The sequence below is a fragment of the Monopterus albus genome, unplaced genomic scaffold, assembly GCF_001952655.1.
Source record: "Monopterus albus unplaced genomic scaffold, M_albus_1.0 scaffold150.1, whole genome shotgun sequence".
NCBI classification, from domain to species: domain Eukaryota; kingdom Metazoa; phylum Chordata; class Actinopteri; order Synbranchiformes; family Synbranchidae; genus Monopterus; species Monopterus albus.
In genome coordinates this window covers 256179-274377 of record NW_018128030.1, presented here as the reverse complement: position 1 = coordinate 274377, position 18199 = coordinate 256179, and the positions used below count along the sequence as shown (strand labels likewise).

The 18199-nt window shown below is 41.5% G+C and overlaps 3 protein-coding genes across 3 annotated transcripts in view; 1 reads left to right on the top strand and 2 right to left on the bottom strand.

Annotated features, from left to right (window-relative positions):
• The window catches only part of ddx6 (DEAD (Asp-Glu-Ala-Asp) box helicase 6), a 21648-nt gene extending 20681 nt beyond the window's left edge, over window positions 1-967 (bottom strand). The window contains exon 1 of the mRNA XM_020614741.1: window positions 828-967. The gene's annotated coding sequence lies outside the window, so the exon portion shown is untranslated. The remainder of the gene's footprint in view (window positions 1-827) is intronic.
• cxcr5 (chemokine (C-X-C motif) receptor 5) lies at window positions 838-7602 on the top strand. Its single transcript, XM_020614745.1, has 2 exons — window positions 838-885; window positions 6465-7602. The coding sequence occupies exon 2, from the start codon at window positions 6564-6566 to the stop codon at window positions 7548-7550; it is 987 nt and encodes a 328-aa protein (XP_020470401.1). The 5' UTR covers window positions 838-885; window positions 6465-6563; the 3' UTR covers window positions 7551-7602.
• A 126-nt stretch (window positions 7603-7728) lies between these two features.
• The window catches only part of bcl9l (bcl9 like), a 23180-nt gene continuing 12709 nt past the window's right edge, over window positions 7729-18199 (bottom strand). Inside the window, exons 2-9 of the mRNA XM_020614738.1 lie at window positions 17975-18049; window positions 16656-17068; window positions 13791-13913; window positions 13220-13394; window positions 12950-13034; window positions 10210-12598; window positions 9825-10079; window positions 7729-9509 (exon numbers count right to left, since the gene is read on the bottom strand). Coding sequence (XP_020470394.1) covers window positions 8332-9509; window positions 9825-10079; window positions 10210-12598; window positions 12950-13034; window positions 13220-13394; window positions 13791-13913; window positions 16656-16980 — 4530 coding nt within the window. The 5' untranslated portion in view covers window positions 16981-17068; window positions 17975-18049 and the 3' untranslated portion in view covers window positions 7729-8331. The remainder of the gene's footprint in view (window positions 9510-9824; window positions 10080-10209; window positions 12599-12949; window positions 13035-13219; window positions 13395-13790; window positions 13914-16655; window positions 17069-17974; window positions 18050-18199) is intronic.

Below are 18199 nucleotides of genomic sequence, written 5' to 3'. Positions count from 1 at the left end.
TAAAAATTCATGCTATACGTACAACCAAAAAAAGATTTTGTATTTCTATAAGTGGGTAAAACTATGGAATAATTTAAGTGTAGACATAAAAAATAGTAATAGAATTGACGAGTTTAAACATAAATATAAAGGTATGTGTCAATCAAGATATATGCAAGAACAGGCTTAATGATTAATTAGATGGAACATTGTGGGTGTGGTGTATGAATGTTAATACTTTGTAATAATTCTTTAATATATTACTTGTGTGGTGTAGAAGAGAATTATTTACTGCTTGCAAACCAATGATGGTAAGATGATGTCATGGGGTAGGACTGGATAAGTCCATTCAAACAGGTACTAGGTATAAGCAAATTGATATTGGATTAGCATTTGTTGGATATGTGTAAAATGATGTGTGTTGATATATCAACTGTCTTTACATGCTTGAAAGAATAAATAAATCAAATCAAATCAGTAAGGGGGCAAACACTTTTTCACACCACTGTATACAACCCTAATTTCAAGTCAAAGCTAGCCCCTAACAATGGCCAAAAGAAAAGTTGATTCTGAAAACGGAGCCTTTCTAAACCAGTGGGAGGCTGAGTATATGTTTACTGATATAAACCCGTGTGTCTTATTTGTGGAGCTAATGTGGCTGTAATTAAGGAATATAACCTAAGACAGCACTACGAGACAAAACATCAGGACAAGCTGAAAAACGTGAATGCAGAGCAGAAGCTACAGAAGGTAGAGGAGTTGAAGAGGAATCTGACATCATAGCAGACGTTTTCACCAAAGCCAAATCACACAGTAAATCAAATAAAAAAAAAAAAACTACTACTTACATGACACATCTCTTCCATTTCTCAGAAGACTCTGGAGATTGCAGTGGTGTCAAATACGGTAGGAAAGTATCATTTTATGTTTTTGTTCTTAGAAACACGATCTTTGCCTTAAACGTACAATGCAAGTACATAAGCTAAAACAAATCAGGGTACAGCAACTTGGCAATGATCGCTAAAGATCGGTTGCATTTGTAATTGACCTCAGGGCGTTTGTCAAATTTACTATCGCTCATGCTCAAGGACTCCCTTTGTGCTATAACTTTAATGTCACAAGCGTTTGGAAGATAACGTATTATAATGAATCATGTTTCTTAAATAACACTACAACTGACAGTGCCTTAATGTTTTTCCCTAATGTTTATGTTTTTCCTTCGTCATTGCGGCTGTGATACCGGATTTCAAATATAGCATTATGCTGCTGCTAGTTCGTTAGCAGCGAAGTCAGCTAATAGCATTGTTTGTTTGTGGAAGGCAGTCGGTCCAAATTGTTAGTTTAGCCAACTAGAGTTCCTGCAGGCTAGTGTTACTTGTTTTGCTGCCATGGAGGAATTAAATCATGTCGACTGAAAACAAGCTATGTGCTAATGTTGGCCTCTCCGTGGTTGTTGTGTTATAATGTTAAACCAGTCCGGTCTTGTGTTGAAAATTGTTCCCCTGCCCAGTTGTGTTTTCCCTTGTTAAAACTGTGTTTTAGTAGCGCCCCGGGCATCTGTATGGTTATTTGTTTGGATAACGTTAGGAGAAACATCTGGATGGGGAACAGGTCTCAACACAACCGGCACCGTCTGGGTTAACCTCTTACATCATGTAAATGTATTTTGTGCTGTTTGTTGTATTAAAAAACATCATTCTGGGTGCTAAAGTGGTCATGGAGAATTTTTGAGTATTAAAAAACCTTCTAAGAAGTGGAACAAGGGTTGTGCATGCGCCGCGGTCACAGGGGATAGAGTGCTTGATTGTGGGTCTCCCCACGGATACAAACATGAAAATAAATCATACAAAATAGACTGGACAGGGGTCTAGATCACAATCTAAAAACGAACACTGTAGCCCTAATCTGTAGCAATATCTACTCACTACTTGGTTTATTGCATTTTCCCATCTACTGTTGATGTTGGCTTATTATGTATGTCTTCACTCCAATGGTGAACTTACATTTTATCTTAAAATTACATCAGGGTAACTATTTAATGTCTTTATCACCTACTAATGGTTTTGTTTCCTCTTTCTGTCTTTTAGGGGGGGCCGCAGTGAGTCATGGATTCTATCTTGGTAGGGTCTTTTTGAGAATAATTTGACTTGAAATTGGAAAGTTCAGTTTACTTGTTTCTTGGCTTTGAGATTCTCTTTGTGGCTCTTGCTATAGCATTTTAGCATATGTTTAATTACAACTTGATGGTGTTGTTTGATCTGCATTGCAATGGTGATAATGTGCTACTGTAAAATAGTGTAAAATTCAATGTTGAACAATTCATACAATGCCATTTGGAAAAGGGCTAAAAGATTGCAAGAAAACAGTTCAAGGCATGTAGCAGTGGCAACCTGCTCTTTGCATGAACTGTCATGCCATCCAGCAGTGACATCTGAGAAAAGACAACATTGACTCTGTTCACGCACACAGTAGGTCATGACACAATTACAGCTGGGACTTTGGACCCAAGTCAAGTAAGGTTCTCCCCTGAACAAATGCACACACTCAGTGGTGATGGAGGCACTGTGCAAGAACAGCCTCTGGCTGATGATGTTGAACTTGATGTAGTAATACAGAAGAGCAGCAACTGTAACAAGGAAACGAGCTCAGAACTGAGATATAGTCTTGCTTGGTGGGCAAACGAGTGTCATGTCAAACACAATGCAGTTGATGCTGTTTTAAAAATTTTGAGGGAGCACGGCCACCCAGAGCTACCAAAGACAGCAAATACTCTGCTTGAAGCCTGCAGAAGGGTTGACTTTGAGGAAAGGTCAGAGATGAAGTACATCTACTTTAATGTCAAAGACCAGCTATTAAAACACCTAAAAATGTACCCCGACACATTAATAAAACAACTGGATAGCATTGACATTTCCCTTAACATTGATAGTCTGCCTCTGTTCAAAAGCAGCAGCTAGTCCCTTTGGCCAGTCCTGTGCAAAGTCAACTTGTCTCCTCCTTCGGTGTTCCCTTTGGTTTAGGCTTTATTTGTCTAGATGCCATCAAAGAAGTAAATTATGAAAAGTTGTTATTTTGACAATAGCGGAAGTCCCACCCACATAGAGAAGCAAACAGTCCATTTAAAATCAGGTTCCATTTTCTGCATTTCTTAACTAAACAAACACACTTTTCTTGCATTCACTGCAAAAGCTACAGAGCTAAGCCAAGGATGTTCATGGTCTGTATACAGTATTTGTGAGAGCTCTGTCTGTACCAATTTGTCATTGGTCATTATAAAACTGTATTGCCTAAACGTTTAATTAGTTTCTTTGGAATATTTCAAATTCAACACTTTGCTGGAGATGAAACCGTTAACAGATTCATCATTCAACTTGTAAATATTTCCTAATGAATGGAAGTATGTTATTATGGCTCCTATATTACATTTAGGGGATCCTACTGATGCTGCAAATTATTGGCATATAAGCATCCCTCCTGTTATTTCTAAGTTTGCTGAGAGATGGGTAATAGTTTATAAGATTTTTCATCCTTTACGTTTTGGTTTCAGGACATGATTCTTACTCACCAAACTAATATTGTAGAATGTTGGGGCACTGCTTTTAGACTAGAAGAATGCTTTTGATTTTTTTTTTTTAAATAATTAAATTTTATTGCCTAAACCTTCTACTTTAAATGTTTCAACTGAAACACTGCTGGGTAAATTTTCTTATTTGAATAACTGTAGTCAGAGGATCTGCTTAGGAGATTAAACAGTTGTTTATCTGAGCCTGTAAAGTAAACCATCTTTAACTTAGTCTGAATGTCCAACACAAATGTATGTAGATGCTACTTTGTAAATTCATGCAGCTATGAAACAGGAAGTGGCTGCAAAATTCAAAGGGGTTTATGTCAGGCACACGGTTGACTGCATCTTCTTTGCACCTCAAAATCAGTAACTGTCTGCATGTATTTTTCTAAAAAAAAGGAACAAGAAAAAGAAGCTACCATTACATGCTATGAAGATGTACAGTATCCATATCCGGTGATCATCTCAAACTTGAGCTATTACTTCCTTATAAGTTGAACCCAAACTGGAGCTTTTATATTACAGGCATTGAATTAACAAACACTTAAGATGCAGTGTAACAAACTCAACCATTACCACTGTTGTTGTATAACTGCAGATATATCCTGTATAGTATTTATTATACAAAGTGGAAACCTGGAATAGAACCTTCTTCTTTGAGCCATTTTGTTGAACTTACTGACACATTTACACTGACATTGCTAACATTAGTGTTGATTAATGTGTACTATCCCATATAACTGAATAAACACAATGAAGCAAAAATGTGATTTGATCCCAGCTAAATGCATAAATCCTATAATCAGTTGTTTTAAAGTATAAATAAACAACAAAAAAGATTTTTACTTTTCTTAATGAGTTGGCTACATTAAAAATTGTTTTCATTTCCCCTGACATCATTTTAGTGGCAAAATCAAACTGATGAAAATAAGACTATATTTGTATTGCTGCAAAAGTTGTTTCTGTCCCTGCCATGCACATTATTATTATTATTACTGTTGCATTTTATTTTCCTAAATGTTGATTTTATTATACATGTGTAACCTCCGCTCAGCTGCTCCATACTCTAGCCATGCTTAGATGGCCAACATAAAAATAACAATAATACAACTGTCCCCATAAAAAAAACAGCTACTGGTCTGGGGCAGTTGGAGTTAAAGGTTTTGTTTGAGCACCCCCATCATATTTATCCAGAAAACCAACTTGCTAACGTTGCAGATTAGACCCCGTCATCTATCCAGTTTCCCCAAGTGTCATGGAAATCTTTTCTTCCTGTTTTTGTCATAAATATTTCTGTCAAAATACAGAACTGATGCCAGTGATGAAACTGGATGGTGATGGAAGAAGTTTATGATCTCACGCGATCATATTCTTATTGCTAGAGGGTGGCTTGATCAAATTTGTAACATTGTGTGATTGTAGCCAGAAATGTCTATATACATTTGACTAGTTACACAAAACTGTCTCTTGTTTGTCAAAAGCTATAACATACTGGGTGCAGTTACATGGGCTTGTGTTACCCAACCCTCTGGTATGCTTACTATTTAAAAAAAAAAAAAAACTGGTGTAAAGCTTTTTTTCTGTTTGACTTGTTTCTACCAAACACACCCCCCAAAAATCAATAAATCAAACACAGAAGAACCAGCACCAGGAGGAAGTAAAATCACACTTCATTGCGGCAGCGCGAGATAAACTTCAAACTGACCAAGATTTGCAGAGATGGATTGGATAAAAGCAAGGACAGTTATATTGGTAAGACATAATTAAGAATTATGAATAGAAAATTGCTATAAATTTTGTAGTTTTATATTATACTAGCATATATTGTGATTAACATTCTGTACTAAATTTAACTTTAGATATTCTAAATGTAACAAGTGTATTTTCAGGTATATAACTATAAAAGAATGCTATAGTCAGCAACAGGTTAATTCTTACTGTGATTTAGTCTGTAGTCAAATGTCTTTTAAGTGTTTGTGGACACCTTCCTGCTGTTACAATTTACTATTCAAGACAGATTTATATAATTCATTTTCTAGATCTCGGGGGCAAAACGTGGACTTTTAAAGCAAGCTGTTGTATGGTGATGAACAACATGTAGCAGCTTTCTATGATTAAGATTAAAGTACAGATTTTTAAAACTGATACAAAGTTGAGGACCTAAGTTACAAACTACAGACAAATCGCTGAACTGTAGAAAAAGCACCCAAACAGATGTTACATTGAGTCTACCAAGCTTCTTTCCTGTTGAACCACCAGGGAGTTCTATATAAAGCAAGAAAGTCACTCTAACGCATCCTATAAGTCTGTCTGGAAAGGAGAGTAGCTGGTATATTCATTTTTCTGCTTTGAATAGCTTGCAATTAATTTATCATTACTGATTTATAATATGGACACATATGGTTTTATTTTTGTTTAACCTGTCTCACTGCCTAAACACCTTTAATAAACATGGAAAAATGGTAATTTTATAGTCCTTCAGTAAAAAAAAACAAAAAAAACTTGTGTGTATGAGCCTCCCACATTTAAAGTGATCATTCTAATTTTAATGGCTGTAATTTCTCCACAAGATATAACTTGACTGTTAAAAATGTTTATTACTGCTCCTTCATTAGTATACAGCCAAAGTATATGTTTTGCCATATTTGCCCCAAAACATCTCCTAGTAACAGGAAGTGAAAATAAATCTGACCTAACAAATTGACCGAGAAAACTAGAGGGAACAAAGAAAATTGTGAAGTTATTTGGGTTTATGCAGAGATTCACTTTTCATTTCAAAGACAGCTATTGGAATTTAGCCAGAATCAGTCACATGTACAACTATTATTCCACAGCACACAGTGATTTTTAAACTGTGATGAGGTCATTCAAACTAACGTCTCCACCTAACCAGCCCCCACTACCCCGTTCTCTGTTGCAGATAACGGAGCCTGAAAGCTATGAGAATACGACAGACTACGATTATGGCATTGATTTCGGCAATTCAGGCCCCTGCAACTATACCTCCGTCCAAGAGGCAATGGGCCTGCAGACGTTTCAAGCCGTCTTCAAGCCCGTGCTTTACAGCTTGATCTTTCTTCTGGGTTTGGCAGCGAACAGCCTGATGATAGCAGTCCTCCTGAAACATTGGCACATCCTGCGCATTACTGAGATCTACCTACTGCACCTTGCCCTGGCTGACCTCATGCTCCTTTCTACATTTCCTTTTTATGTGGTTGAAAATGTCACTGGCTGGGTGTTTGGGGGATTTCTCTGCAAGGTGGTGGGCCTGATGAAGAATCTTAACATCTGCTGTGGGAGTTTACTCCTAGGCTGCATCGGGTTTGATCGATATTTGGCGATTGTTCATGCTATTCCTAGTATGCAAAGACGACGGCCAAGAACAGTGCACTTAACCTGCATTGTACTATGGCTGGTCTGTTTGGGCTTATCAATTCCCAATGCTGTGTTTCTTAGTGTGAATGTGACAAAGGATGAATCTAGGCTCTCCTGCAACTATCATAATTATGGTATCGATGCACACAACTGGGTTTTGACCACCAGAGTCTTAGATCATGTGTGCTTTTTCTTACCGCTGGCTGTCATGAGCTACTGCTACACAGCAGTGGTAATTACTCTGTGCAACAGTCAGAAAAGTCAAGCAAAGCAAATGGCCATTCGACTGGCTTTACTTGTCACTCTCGTCTTCTGCATCTGTTGGCTACCGTACAACATCACCTCAGTGATAAAATCTATGGTAGACCTGCAGGTGCTCCAAAATGAAACGTGTGAAGATGTTGTCCTACTCGAAGCAGCCCTTGAAGTGACGCAGGGCCTGGGCTTCACACACACTTGCCTGAACCCTTTCCTGTATGCGTTTGTTGGGGTGAGGTTTCGTAATGAGTTAATACAGTTACTTTGTCAGCTGGGCTGCAGCCGTATTTGTCTGCCTTTCATGCGACCTCAGGGACACAGTCGACCATCTATTTCTGATGGAGCAACAAGTACCAGTGCCATCTTCACATAGCAAAATTCTTACAGTGTATCATGTCAGCTGTAACTGAAGTTTTTATGTTCTGCTCTACAGTTTCACATGAAGTGATGAAAAATGTTACAATTTTATCATTTTGTTTTCATAATATATTACCCATTGCTTCTTTGATTGCATTTAAAAGAACTTTTATTTACCCAGTCAAAAGAAAAATGTTATTCTTGGCTGAAATTTGTTTTTGCTTGTATTTTAGCTATAACTAATAAAGACTTCAGATATTATACAACAACAATGTCCCATTGTCAGTGTTATCAAACAACTATAATTGACAACACAATAACCAAAACCACCTCAGAGATCAGTATTGTTCTATTTTTAGACTTCTATTAAAACAGTTATACAGAACAACTGCAAACAATCACTAATTGCATCTTATATACAGCAAGTATATATATGTTTGGTGGTTGCAGAAAATAAATCAATGATATAAAAAAAAAAAATTTAATTTGAGGCACTCCTCTCCTGACCACCGCGCTGTTCCCACAACAAATACACACATCTTTGAACTATACATATTTTACAGTATTTAAGAAAATGGCTTCAGATTTGTTACTGAACCGTTTTATACTGCTTTTAAATATTCACTTTTTAAATCAGCTGTAATCCAAAATTTGAAGATTATCACCGATATACTGTTTTTACAATTCCTCTCTTCAAACAACTGCAATAATAACATTAATGAAAACATTTGGACACAATGGTGGGAAGGTCACAGACTTTTTTTTTTTTTTTTTTTAAACAGTTTATGTGAGATGGATCAAAACGGCATATTGGCCATACCTCCGGGGCCATAGCCAATGGGACTGTCCAGAGACATTCCCCGCTGTCTGAGAGACTGAGGGCCCATCATACCAGACTGTGGATGGGGAGGGCCCATCATGGGACCCTGGGGGGACATTAGAGGACCCTGGGGGCCAAAGGGATCCCCTGGAATTGACATACTTCGCTGTTTTGCCTGCATCATCATAATGTTTTGCTGTGCCATCAGACTGTGTGGGTGCTGCTGGGAGGACATTATGCCGGGATATGGACTGGAAGTATGGTGGAGAAGGCTGTTGGCCATCATGGCTTGCTGTTGCTGGAACTGCTGCTGAGGCATCATGCCTGTCCTTCCCATCATATGTCCAGGGGGGCACATGGGGCCCATACCCCCACCAGAAACCATACCCCTAGGCACCCCTTGAGGAATACCCATGTTTTGGCGTATTCCGCCATGTGAGGGGTGAGGGGGCAGCTGCTGTTCGGCCATCATATTCTGTAGGTTTGCCAAATGGGGGTTGGACGAAGGCCCGCTGCTGTGTGGAGGGCCAGAAGAAAGCTGTTTAAGGAGCTGCTGTGGAGTAGGTTGCTGGGATGGTGGCCCCTGATGTGGCTCACTCTTGGGGAAATACTGAAGAGTGCTACTTGGTTTATCAGAAGGAATGATGCGGGATAGATCAAACTCTGGGATCCCTGTATGAGTGGGGCGTATGACTTCACTTAGATCTGGGCCGTCCCCCATGGGTAGAGAGGCAAATGAGTCTGAAGGATGAGAGGGATGCTGGTGAGAATGACCTTTGTTAAGCAGGTGTAACTGCTGGGATGGCAAAATATCATCATTAGATTGAGAGAAGTTCTGTGACATTCCTCCAATAGGTGAGTGCATGGGTCCATGTGATGATGGCTGCATGCGAGGAAAACTTGCCATCTGATTCTGAGATATGGGTGAAACATTGCAGGGCCCCATTCCATCAGGTGCACCTCCTCCCATCATGGCAGAATTGATGGCAGGCATGCCCATTTGGTTTGGGGATGAAAGCACAGGTCCTGAGGCGTCATGGGACAAGTGCTGCTGCCCTTGGCTGACAATACCCATGGGGCTTTGTGGATCACTGTGAGGACCAATGGAGCCCTGGGAAACAAGTATCTGAGAAGTCTGGGGGTTCCCCATGGTTCCTGGTGATAAAGACCAAGCAAACATGTGAAAGATCTTTAACATTTGAAAATAGATTATCCCTTTTACTAGACTTTTGGAGGTCTATTCACATTGTTAAACAGCGCTAGTATAAAATGAGAGTTTAGACTGACAGAAGGTTTTAATAGGCAAAACAACAAAGAATGAACACCCATCATTTATTTAGTCAGTTACCAATAGTACAACATTATCTACAAATGGCACAATAAACCAGGGTCATTCTACTCTGCATACTGCCAAAATGTACTGTATAATGAATTTTCTGTCTGCATCACAGTGTATCCTTATTTCCATACCTCCAATGCTGACACCAGACAGAAGAGGTCGATCAAGCAGCATCTCATCATCGGACGTAGCAATTGTTTTGATTGCATCATGGTAGAGAGGAGTAGAACTGGGCATGGCATACTTGGACATCTGTGACATGATAAGAGATAGAGGATTCTGAGATGGAGGTGCATCAGGAGAGGAAGTAAATGGCAGACTAGGATTCATAGAGCCTGGCTGGCTAATGGGGGTAGAGTTGGAACTCCTGGGGGGAAGTGATTGGCCTGAAAAGAACATAAAAAATTATTAATGTGACTGCAATATCAGAAACAGCATTAATGATGATTAGACATCAGAGATGCCAATGCTGGGATTTCTGATGTGTATTCTGATCATCTTGGATGCTGAGCATACCTGTCTCAGTGGAACTACTACCATTGCCCACTAGCTTCCCACTGGTTAGACCACCGGGACTTGGAAGAGCTGTTTTAGGAGACATCCATCCTGGAGATCCCACAGTCATAGCAGGAGACTTAAGTCGCCCTGGAGAGGCAGTTGGAGAGTGCAGCCCAATGCTGGAAGACCCCATTATCTGGGGAGACTTCATGGAAGAAGAGGAAGGGGTCCCAGCACCAGACGCTGGGGGAAGAGTGGGGTGGTGCCCCATAGAGGAGATCTGTGAAGGCGACTTTAGTCCCGGAGCAGAGGGAGAAGACAGAAGAGGAGATGGCTCTTGGTTGAGTGATGGTGACTTGAGCTGATGAGGTGGAGGCACTGAAGGAGAAGTCAGGGGGTTAACATTGATTGACACGTCAGATGGGTGCCTAGGACCAAGGTCTGCTCCCCTGAGGCCTCCAGTCACTGGCATGTGACTAAGCCGTGGTGTACTGCCCATTTGATTAGGGGCTTGCTGGTCAGGCCCAAACATCTCAGCACCAGGTTTTTGAAGATAGGGCCCTTCCAACTGTCCTCCAGAAAAGGGACCTTGATTGGGAAACTGAAAGGGGCCATCAGCTCCTGGGATTATTCCCTTATTTCCTCCTCTTCCGTTCAGTGAAGCCCTAATCCGTGAAATCTCTCCTGGACCATATATCTCACCTATAGACCCTCCTCCTGCAGAACCTCCTCGGAGCTTCTGAGATAGCAACATCTGTTGTTGTTGCTGAACATTCATCTGTGGGTTCATGTTCATTGTAAGGTTGCTCCCCAGAGGAGAATCCATCAAGTCTCTCATCTGAGGACCCCCTGCAGGAGAACCCATAATCTCCCGTGATCCAGGAAAGTCCAAAGGATCACCTCGAGTGGAGGGACCCCGGCCTATTCCCAAACTAGGAAAGTCCAGGCCCCCAGGATTATCTACAATTCTTGAGGACAGGTTACCCTGTTGCTGCTGTTTAGCTAATCTCTCAAGTTCAAATCTGGGAAGGCCATGCATCTGGCGTTTCTCCATGATGCGAAACACTTCCTCACGTGTTAACGTATGCTCTGGGTCACCTTGCAAGTGCTGAGGAGATCCACCAGGGTAGCAGCCATGAAAAGGACCTCCAACACCTATGTTGTTGGGCATATCATCTAACCAGATCATTCCTGGCCTTGTGGGCCTTTGGGGAACTGGATTCTCCATTGATAAAACTCTCCCTGGACTTCCAGGAAAGCCCCCACCTCCAGGTGGCCCTCTCTGCATCTGTCCCAGGAACCTTGGGCCACGGGGACCCTCTTGGTGTACGTCTATCATTCGTGCATTTCCACCCATTCCTCCTCCAATCACATTGCCAGGACCCCACTGCTGGTCTCCAGGTTTGCTGTGGTAGGGAGGAGGGGGTCCTCTCATCATCATGGGACCTCCATGCATGCCCATCTCTGTCATCATTCTAAAGGGCTGGGGATGTGTGGAGGGTTGCATTTCCTGTTGTCGTCTCTTCTCTTGGTAGTATTCTTCTTGAAGTTTCCTCCATGCCATTTGCTCTGGGGTCAGACCTTCTGGTCCAAGTAAGGGACCCATGTCAACCCCAGGTGAAGACAGGTGGTGATGGGGGTGTTGTGTTAGGTTATGGTGAGAATCTATTTGAGGACTGTCAAGTGCAGGCCCCCCAAGGCACTGTGTTTGAGACATGATGGACTGGAGGGGTTCTTCATATTTGTTCATCACTGCCATTGGAGTCAACGCTGATGCCAGCATAGTACCACTACCGCAATTTTCAGAATTATTAGTACCACTGTTACCATCCTCAACAATACCACATCTATCAGTATTATTATTATTTAGGTTGGATGAGTTATTAGTAGAATTGCTGTTGGAGCCTCCTGTGCCTGCATTTGCGCCACTGCGCAGAAGCAGTCTCTCTATATCTCTCAGCGTCTGCAAAGAGCGCTCTCTGTGTTCCAGCTGCTCTTTGGAAAGACCATCTGTGTTTCCTGGGCCACTTCTCTGTCCTGTATCACTCTGTAGATGTGCAGAAAGAATGGAGGGGCTCTCTGAGGAAGAAACAGCAAGAGGTATGCCCCCTGCACTCTCCCCATCCCCAGTTCCTATGACTGGACCTGCAGGCATGGCTGTGGTTCCTCCTTCTGACCTATGGGCAACACTGCTATTATTGCTGGAGGCTCCGCCTGATCTGGTCTGAGAGGATTCGTTATCCGAGTGTCCTGCTGATGACGGTGTCCCTGCAGGATGCAATGGGCCTCCAACTCCTGCAGATGCTGGCCGTGGAGTTCCGCTCTGGGATTTAGGGGTGCCTGTTAGCGGAGAGGTGTTGGAGTTTACCTTGTCAGATAGGTTAGGAAGCTTCCCTGATGGCTGGCTCTGTGACAGACAAAAGGAGAAACAGAAACAGGTTCATCTTATTAAAATGCTATTACTGCTACTGAAATTACATGATTAGATTATTGTTATTTTTTGTAATTGTTATTGTTATATAGTATATTTGGCAGAACAATGTACTGCACTTTCACAGAATAAGTATTCACGGCAGTCAAAACAATTGTTAATAGAAACAGGAACAAAGAGGTAACAGAGATCAGAATAGCTAAACAAATGAACCTTCCCACAGACTCACACCTGTGGTCTTTACTGCGGAAAACACTTTTACTCCCCCGTGGTTTAGCACAAATTTGACATATTGTTTAATTTGTCACTGAGCTATGAGTGTCTGACCTGCTCCAGCTTGGTGCGTGGAACATTTTGCTGGTGAAACAGAAGAATGGAATCAGTCTGTCCTTTCATTACTGCCTCTGCAGCACTGTCAAACAAATAGAGCAATAATACAAATGAAATGATCACTGAAGCATCATAAATAAGTGTTGAATTGAACAATTTAATAAAAAAACAACAACAAATGAGGTTAGTTGGAAACATAAAAACCTAGACATCTCTACTTCTGATGTGAATTATCACCTGCATATCTGGCCTGCAAATAATTCTCACCTGTTGGCTAGCTTGGTGGTGAAAACATACACCACTTGCTGTGAAGGCTGGGGCAGCTCTGCCTTTAGCCCTGGTCCCACTACACATCCCATTACAGGGCCACCAGTTTCAGACATGGGTCCTGCAGACAGGCGATCAGAGAGCCCCTGGACAGGGCCTGCCAGCCCACGCTCCCCTGAGAAACATCAGCAGCACACTTGTTTCATTTGTAGGCTAGTACCTGATTCATAACTGTAACACCATCTGTTTGGCATCTAAACACTAGATGGAGCTAAAATACATGTCAAGTCAAATCAGTGGAAAGGGAGACTATGGCAGTACAGCCTTCACAGCTGACATCTTCATTTCAGTATGTGTGCAGGCTCTGAAAACAGAAATAGATAAATTTATGGCTTTAACCTGTTGTTTTCAGAGAAATAAAACTGAGACATGGCAGGGGATTTCTACATGCACTGCATGCAGTCCTCACTGCTGTGGCCACAATGACACTATTGTCAGTGAGGACTGTGCTGCATTCAGACAACAGCAACTAGCAATGTGTTTTCTTATCTCTGGTGGTGGACAGACTCACGGTGAGCTGTAGTGTGTGGCTTGTCTTCATCTTCCTCCGTGTCAGGCCCAGAGCACCACTCATCTCCACTATATGGCTGTTTCTTCTCCAGAACACAACGCCGTTTACTGCGCATAACACCCTCTAGAAAACACACAAATGTTATCATTATCATTTACCACCGACAATCTAAACCCACCACTGTATTTTCCGCAGCCAGAAGCTAATGTACTGTTCCAACGTGTTTGCCTTACCTGACTGAAGTTATGGGATCCCAGTTTATAGCTGTAATAACCTATCACTTTAAATCTGAGTAGAATGTAAATGCCAGGATTTTCATTAAATGGTCTTTATGGAAAGTCATTTATGAAAACATAGGGATTATGTTAGCCGGAGATGCAATATTTCACTTCAAGTCATTTTGTAAAAAACTGTGGAAACACAGGTTCTTATAAATGCACGTCTGAATCATCTGCAGACATGTTCCAGCTGTTGTGACCTGAAAACATGCTCAGACTTTGTGTATTCATTCTGGCACCGTCATCAGAAAACAGCACTGACACACATCTAAATGTGTTTTTTTGCGCCTGTGAAAGTGAAATATCAGTTAATGCTGACAAACAAAATGAGCTGACTTATATATACACTGTATATGTATATGAAAATACAAACCTGAATTTCTAACAGAATTAAATGTGTTACAAGTTATATGTGGGTGTATAAAGTAAAAATTAAACAGCAGTTAAATTCATCTCTGTATTGACTTTCTTTAAAACAACAATATGTCAGGCATGCCAATCACAACTGCAGTGTTTTTGCTATGCGTGTGATGAGCCTTCTCATATGGTGAAATAATGACTTTATGTATGCACAAGCTGCTGTGCACCAGTGTGTGGAAACGGCTGCAAGCTTTAGCAGTCTTAACACTTCCACAAGGTAACCTGCATCAGAAATGGTGGGATTGACTTCTGACTACTAATACAACAGTGGGTTTAAACTCCAGCAATATCCCTGATTAATGTCACATATTTAGAGCTCTTTAAACAAAACAGTGAAGACTTTTTTAGGTTGATTAGTGAAGTCAGGGGTAGAAAACTACCCTGACAATTACACATATCAGATGAACCTGGGTAACCAGAGACTGTTAACAGTCTGAATGCAGAGTGAGGGAAGTGGCAGTGACACTACAGAGAAAAGAACAGCAGGGGGAGGACTGCTACCTCGACTCCTGGAGACAGTATGAAAGCTCTGACCTCTTGTTTTGACCGTTTTTATTACCACCAGCTATTGGTTTATCCTAATAAGAAAGTCAGCTACTGAACCACATCTGCTGCCTTGATCAGACTATTTGTCACTAACCCTAGAGGTTTCCAGGTTTGTTGGTGGAATGATCTGAAGTAAAGAGAAAAGAGGCTTGCCTTCCATTTGAATGCACTTTTCTTTTTCCAACACAGAAATTAAATCGCAGGGAACGAGACACAGAGAGAGACAGGAGTGTGTGTGTGCAGACAGGGGGGGAGGTCAAATGGAGGCAGCAGAAATTTCCCTTCAAATGATCCACCCTACCTTTCATTCTCTCCCTCTGTCGCTCTTTGTGTTGGAACCACACCTCACCCTCTGAGTGTGTAAAGGTGCGTGTTTGTGTGCCTAGTATTATTCTCATTGTGGGGACCAAAATGCTATGAATTTTACAGTGACAACTTGGTTTGAGGTTAGGTTTGGGAATTAGAAAGTAGCGGTTATGGTTAAAGGCAGGGCTGGTGATTCTTTTCAGAAGCATTTTTGTTACATAACTTGAAATTCTCTTTTCATCCCAATGGCAGTAGACACATTAAATCCACTGACAACATAAAGAAAAAAAAATCCATCATCTGTGGCAGCAGCAGCAGGGCTGAAAAAAGCCTGACCAATAATTTTATTTGTCCAAAGCAAAACCATTGGATGGCCTACCTGCCTGTCAACCTACTTCCTGCTTGTGTGCTCTCTGCCCATGCACTCAATGCCTGTGCACCCAGTGTGCAGGTCTCCCACTAGAGGTTGCAGTTGCAGGCAGTTGTGTTTTATTTTCCTGAAATCTAAGTTGTAGTCAGGCATTGCAGTGTGTTTTGTGTACTGGAGGAGTGGCTTTGGAGAGAAGTCAGAATGAAAGGGTGGGATTTCTTCGGTTGTCTACTTTTGAAATCGAGCTGCTTCTTGCTGGTTTTTCCAGGATCACCAACCTTACCTTATGATTAGGGTATATCTGCAGAAAATGAATTTAAGTTAATGTAAAGACCTGCTAAGGAACAAAAACAAGGATATATGTGTGCGTTTCAACACTCAAGTCATGTACAGGGAGCCCAGATGAGTTTCACAAAATCACATTAATGTCAAACTCTCATGTGAACATATCAACCCCTGAATAAGCAACAGTACTGAACCACATGAACACAAATGTTTACAGAAACACTCACAAAAAGGGAAGTCTTTTCACCCACTCACTGGCTCCTGCTTTAATACCAACCTCTCTGGGCTTACTAAGTTTTTACAACCTTATGACCTGTCTCTCCCTCTGAGCACTGCTGAAGGCCCAGATGCTTTTTCATCTGAGACACATCACTGCAGTGCAGGCATGGCACAAACAATCAAAAGCCAGGGGGAAATTCTGATGCTTCATTGAAAGGTCAGGGCATTTCAGCAAGAGAGAAAATAAGTTTTTTCTGTCACTCTCGGCATTTACATTCACTTCCTGCTGTGGAGGAGGTGAATGCACGTAGTCTGGTATTTCGGGTAAAGATTTGGCTGATAGAGGGTAGAGGAAGTGAACTTCTACATTCTTAGAACAGAAGCACATTGTTTATATGTCCCAGATGCTGACACAGTTTCTTCTGCACATGCACGCCTTACCTCCTTTGGCGTCTGTCTCCAGGGCTGAAGCAATGGCATTTCTTGAGTCACCAGAGTCAACAGACACACTTCGCTCCCTCTTAGATTTGGTTTTCAGCATCCCTCCTACGGTGCTCACCGATTGGCTGACAGCCTTCAGCGCAGGGTTGGCAAGGGAAATCTGGTTGGTTTTGACTCCATGGCTCCCGGTTCCGGTGCCCTTTGGACCCAGGTTGCCAGCAGCTCCCTGCTGCTGTTGAGCCTGCTGATTTACACTTGGAATTTGGGATCGGCCTTCACTGGTGACCTGCTTGCCATGATTGGCCAGTTTATTGTCCTGGAGCATTTGACTGGCTGGTGATTGAGGCGGATGTCAGGTATGGAGAACAGCTGTGCCTGTTTGTCAGTGGAGCTCACAGTGCTTACAGGCGCCACTGATGGAGAAAAGAAAAATCATGATCATTAGTATTTCAGAATAGAGTGCTGTAGTAGTGAGTCCTAAAACCCTGAACCAAGTTAGCATTTTTGCACTTCTGGGTTCCCTCACCCAAAAGTCACTGGGTTTTTGGTTAAACACCTGTGATTCACACAAAGCCAGTACATTTTCACAGTTTGCTCTATGAAATAAAATACATCAGTAAATACCTCGTTTGTGATTTTTTATTCTTTTTCATGTTGGTTGCTAACAAGTGGCTAAATGAGACTACAGAGGCTGAGATTTTACATGTCATCACTGAGACTCGTCTACTCAGAGGTCCCCTTTTACAGTCTAGTTATATTTAAACTTGTGCACTTGCTAATTATTCATACCAAACGACACAGACATGATCACTACTACATCTAGTCACACTAAGAGGAAAGTATTTTGTAGAAGAGGAAAGCGCTATAATTACAAGCTGGAAGCTGTGGTGTGATGTTGACATTATGGGACTGTGCTGTAGTTCATTTATAGCCTAACAATAGCTTTTTACTTCTGGCAATTATATTTGGGCTTCAAAAATCAGAAAAGCTGTGTTCAGTTCATGCAAGTGTCAAACTGTTTTGTCACAGATCTTATTTTCTGCGATGACTGAAAAGCCTATTAAAAAAAATCCCATTGGCTTTTTGTCGAGGGAACCAAGGTGATGCCAACTTCCAGGTTGGCCAATAAAAACTACATCACTGTATTGCTTTACTGGCCCTAAAGTTGAAAGGCAAAGACAATTTCTCTACAAGGCCTGAGTGCACATATGTTTTACTAAATCAAATTCTGCTTATGGTTCCTTAAAACTATTAAACTGCACTGAGATGATGATTGGCAACCTAGTCAGGTGAGGCCTTTAAAGCTGAGTGTCACTCACCTCATCGCACCCAGATGTTCAACTGAAAACACTTCCATGGTGCTCTCCACGACACTTCATTGACCATACATGGACCTGGAGGGACAATAAGAGAATAATACATCAGTGGAGGAAGACACCAACCTCTCATTTTGTGCTGTGTGTGTCAACATCAACTTCATGAGCATGACAAAAGAAAAGACAGCAGGGCCTGAGTCACCGTGAGGTAACTGTCCCTTTAAGGGA

Coding starts and splice junctions, on each gene's coding strand:
- cxcr5 (XM_020614745.1), top strand. CDS start 6,564: ATGGGCCTGCAGACGTTTCAAGCCGTCTTCAAGCCCGTGCTTTACAGC.